This window comes from Lottia gigantea (assembly GCF_000327385.1).
Source record: "Lottia gigantea unplaced genomic scaffold LOTGIsca_30, whole genome shotgun sequence".
Taxonomy (NCBI): Eukaryota; Metazoa; Mollusca; class Gastropoda; family Lottiidae; genus Lottia; species Lottia gigantea.
In genome coordinates this window covers 688,875-693,425 of record NW_008708987.1, presented here as the reverse complement: position 1 = coordinate 693,425, position 4,551 = coordinate 688,875, and the positions used below count along the sequence as shown (strand labels likewise).

The following is a 4,551-nucleotide window of genomic DNA, read 5'->3' as shown; positions in this document are numbered from 1 at the left end:
CATCTAGAAGGATCAGAGGTTACATGGGGAAATTGACACATTCACAAAATATTATGGTATATTTCATCTCTTGAATACCAAAGTACATAACCTTGTAACACAATCTACATGTGTCGACAACAGATGAAATGAAGAAGGGTAAACAGGGTTAAATAAATATCTTTCAATTCTAGGCCCGTAGCTATAGGGTACAGAGGAGCAAGGAACAAAAGAGAAATTGACATAAATCCACAGACTAACATCCCTCCCCTCCCCCCACCTTCCAGCCGACTCGAACAATCAAGTCTGTCTACGGACCTGCTATACATATACCTTTGTTCAAGGACAGTCTGTTTTTATTTTCTAGCGATGTCATGTGATCAACCATAATTTGGATCGTTTCTTTGGCAGTGGTCATCTATAATAGCAAATCATATCATCTTATCAAATAAATTATAGGAATTTCACTTTCTATTCTTATATATGTATTTTTCTATATATGACAGACGCGGATAATTTTGGACACACACTGATCAAATGTCGATGGTGAACTGTGAACACTATTACTGATTAGCTTAGTTTGAAAAGTCCAGTTTCTGAGACTATGGCACGATTGGTTAAACAAATGGCCAATCTTTGTCTTTAATGTAATTAATGTTATTTCTAATTTTGAAATATAATATAAGTCCACGTGAATTCTGTGACATAAGAACTTTATAGTTTGGTTTTAATTAATATTATTGAAAATGAAATTGTAATTTGTCACGTAAAGGAAACATTTTTTAAGAAGTCTAAAAATTTAATCGGATTGAAAGCTTACAATAAGGATGACTATTTAAATTGAACAGAAAAAATGTGTCAGTCATTTACCTTGAGGCTTTTGACCCCTGGTTCTCCATGTACCCCAAGACCCAGTTCCATTTCATCCTCGCCGATATAGAATGTAGCACCCGTTCCTGGTACTGTACAGGGAGTTAAACACACTCCAAGTGATCCCATGTTTTTGATGATTCTATTCAATGTGTCTACTATTTCATCTAAACTCTTCCCTTCTTCAGACAAAGCACCTGCTAACTAGAAGTTACATAGCATTTGAATTAACACATGTAAAGTTTACTTAGTGGCGTTTCTACTTGGTAAAGAGAGAGATAACAGGGGCCTGCCCCTAAAGGTTCATAGAATCGTCAATGAATGTATGGATAGATTTACCGGAAACGATTAATGAAAACAGTTAGTGTGTAGTGAACTATAAGCACAAGTACAGTGGCCATATATTTCGAGCTGTTTTAATTTCCTAAAATGTAACCCCCCGTCTAAGTCAAAAATGAAATCCTATGGTTAATTACGTCTTAATATATTGCAATAACCACAAATCCATGCCAATCAATATCTTACAAAACAACTTAAACAACCAAACATGCAGATGACATTATTTTCAAAACTTTTACTTTCATTTTCCGCTAATTAGTGTTACATAAGTGTTCAAAAGCGAAGGTTCTATGTTGGATTTAGACATCCAAACACGTTTTTTTTATTTCGGTTGCAAATGAGCACAATACAGGTGTAATTAGCCAATTTGGTCGACAACGTCTTATATTTTCTAAGTTTGACCTTAAAAGTGGCTTTTGGCATTTACTACATTACGTTCAACTCCATTAGAATTATGTAGCGTTGCTTTTTATTTATATTGGTTGGATTTTAGCGAGGTCATATCTTGATTTTCTTCTTTTTTTCTCTCCTGAAGATCTGATTAAATTTGGGAGATTTGTGATAACAATTTTACAATTTAAATACACTTTTGGCTCTTTATGGCCTCACGATATCACGATATATCATGATGATGTAAATAAGGAAATATCCTGAATATTAACACGATTTCACACGTTCTGCTAAGACTCACTTTGCAATTCAATTATGAGGAAACAGTCCAAAAAAGCGGAGTATATACAATTGATAAATCAACATGATATACAGATTAACCTACAACTTCAACTATTAGAACATGTCCAGTTAACACAACACGGAGCACCAGCTTATTTAAAAGAACATCTTGGCAAAGTTGAAGATGTTGTTACTTCTAGAGTAGAACGTGCCATATTCACATCTTCAAAATGAAAATATCCTTTGCAAATTTATTTTATTTTCGTATATCTGCAGGTCTAAAGTAAAGAAATATGCTTCTTGTGAAGACGGTCGCATACGTTCTGCCAAGTCTTCTCGTGTATTTTCCCATCTGAACACTTAATTTGAGGGAAAGTGTCTTAATGAGATCTACCTAACGACAGAAAATAAGAAAGCTGTATACAACGTACTTAATACCTGGTTACATAAGGACAAATGCTTAAATTTAAAAAGGATTTCATACGTTCTCTGAAGATTTCTCTTGTAAATGAAAATGAAATGAATGGAGTTTTACGTCCTACTTTTCTGCACTATATGGGGAAGATTTCTCTTGTACTTTGCAATTCAAAAGTAATATGCAGAAAATGACACAAGGAGATCTCACCAAAAACCAGAAAGTGTGATTGCCAATATGCCTGGGGTGTGGGACTAGGATGTCAGAGACGTGGCCAACTGTTGTCGGAGGGGAATACATCTTTGAGGATCTTTATTCAGGACTTATGGTGCACATTTGTTAATTGATGGACGTGTAGCAGTCACGACCCCAGAGCCAACCTAGTCCGGTTGGGAACATTAGGAGTACTATGATTAGCTCAAATAAAAAGTTATACGATTTATAACCTTTTGCTGGTTTGGGGATATCAAATGATTGAGGGTTGTAAAAGGTTGTGAACCACTGGACTAATAGAAAGGTGCATACTTTATAAGCTAATACGAATCCAGTCAGCCCACGTCTACCAGCTGATTTGCTACTGGGTACCATCGCACAGTCTTCACCCACCGTTACACAAGCTACTCTAATACCTTCTTGTTTAGCTTTCTCTACAGCTACTCCAAAATTCAATCTATCTCCAGTATAGTTAGCGATTAGAATTAAACAACCAGCTGAAATATACAGAGAACATCTTCAATATTTTCTAGACAACTTTTTTAGATATACACGAGACAAAGGGTCTTAGTCTTATTCTCGAAAACTTAAATTAAGATGAATTTAGTGTTGTAGTCATATCATTTGTCAATCACTAACATCGATTTCAAATTGGTTTTATTATCTATCATTATTATCCATTGTGAAAATACCTTTAACATTACCTGGATTATGTCTAGTGACCAGTCTAATTGCTAATAACAGTTCTTGTGATGGTGGAGCAGCAAATATTGATCCCATTACACAACAGGTTAGCATACCTCGTCCAACAAATCCTACAAAATACTTCATACATTGTATATACAGAGGATATTTAGTAAACAGTTTGATCATTGTAATCGGGAAGTGGTTTCTACAGGAGACGATTTGATTGGTCTAAAAATCAAGTCATTAGAACTGAACTGCGATAGTAAACTTGCTAGATTACAATGGTGGCGAATTTGTAATCTTATTTTGATAAGATTGAGGATAACTTCACCTGCTTCATTGGGTTCATGGCCAGATCCACCACCACTCAAAACACAGACCTTCCCCTGCTTCCCCAGGTCCTCATAGTCCTCTCGTACCAGTATCCTGTGACCTTTGACCTTCTTGATACCAGTATTCACCAGAGTAAAACCTTCCAAGTTTTCATCAACACAATTTTCAGGGTCATTGATCAGCTTTTTACTCTTTCGTTTTTCAGCCATTTTAACAGACAGTAGATAATAATATAGCCTATGTTTTCCCTCTGATTCTTAACTGTGTTCCAGCTTCTTCTTTCGAATTAGAATTGAATATGGGAGTTTGGTTTCACGCCAGTGTATATCCAAAACCCTTCACATATTATCGTTGTTATCGTCAAGAAAGTTTCCGAGCTAGACACTTCCAAAAGACCCACAACTTTGATAACCTGGAAAGTTGTTACGCACAATACAATATACGAGTGATTCAAATCGGTCAAAGTGTCCTTATGAGTTCTTGACTATTATACATGATATATTTTATATATTTCTCCATTGTTTCACGCCATTGCATGTGCAGTCACATATCATCATCAAGACAGTGTCTGAACAAGGCACTTCCGCAAACCTTCTGACAACCCAAGCCACACTTAAGATCAGGAAGAGTCACCTTTCCAAACGTAAACGAGTTTTGCACTAAATTATACTATTAGAATGACAATAAACACTACATTAATATACTGATAAATATTAACTATACAAAGATAACAATATATAGGACAAATGACTTAAATATCAAATTTTTCGACGAGGATATAAATGTATTTGCAGATGCTGCGCACTCTGGGCGGCAAGTACACACGGTGCAATTAGGCTATCGCTAACCCTTTTGAAGATATCGAAATATGCCCCCCCCCCTTTTTTTTTTTTTTTTTTGCTTGCATGGAGAGCAACATAGTCACTTTTGAAAAATATCTCGACAACTATCGCACAATCACCCCCCTACTCCACTTTCCAATGACAGCTGACGGTAAAAACGTCCTGTTATGCGATGCCATTCTTGAAGTTTATGAAAGCTCT

The 4,551-nt window shown here is 35.8% G+C and overlaps 1 protein-coding gene across 1 annotated transcript; it reads right to left on the bottom strand.

Moving 5' to 3' along the window:
• Positions 1 to 289: 289 nt before the first annotated feature.
• LOTGIDRAFT_119250 (hypothetical protein) lies at positions 290 to 3,717 on the bottom strand (the record flags this gene model as incomplete). The annotated part of the gene is made up of 5 exons (XM_009057473.1): positions 290 to 397; positions 850 to 1,053; positions 2,801 to 2,985; positions 3,193 to 3,303; positions 3,507 to 3,717. 5 exons carry the CDS (start codon positions 3,715 to 3,717, stop codon positions 290 to 292), a joined length of 819 nt encoding a protein of 272 aa, XP_009055721.1.
• Between the last annotated feature and the right edge of the window lie 834 nt (positions 3,718 to 4,551).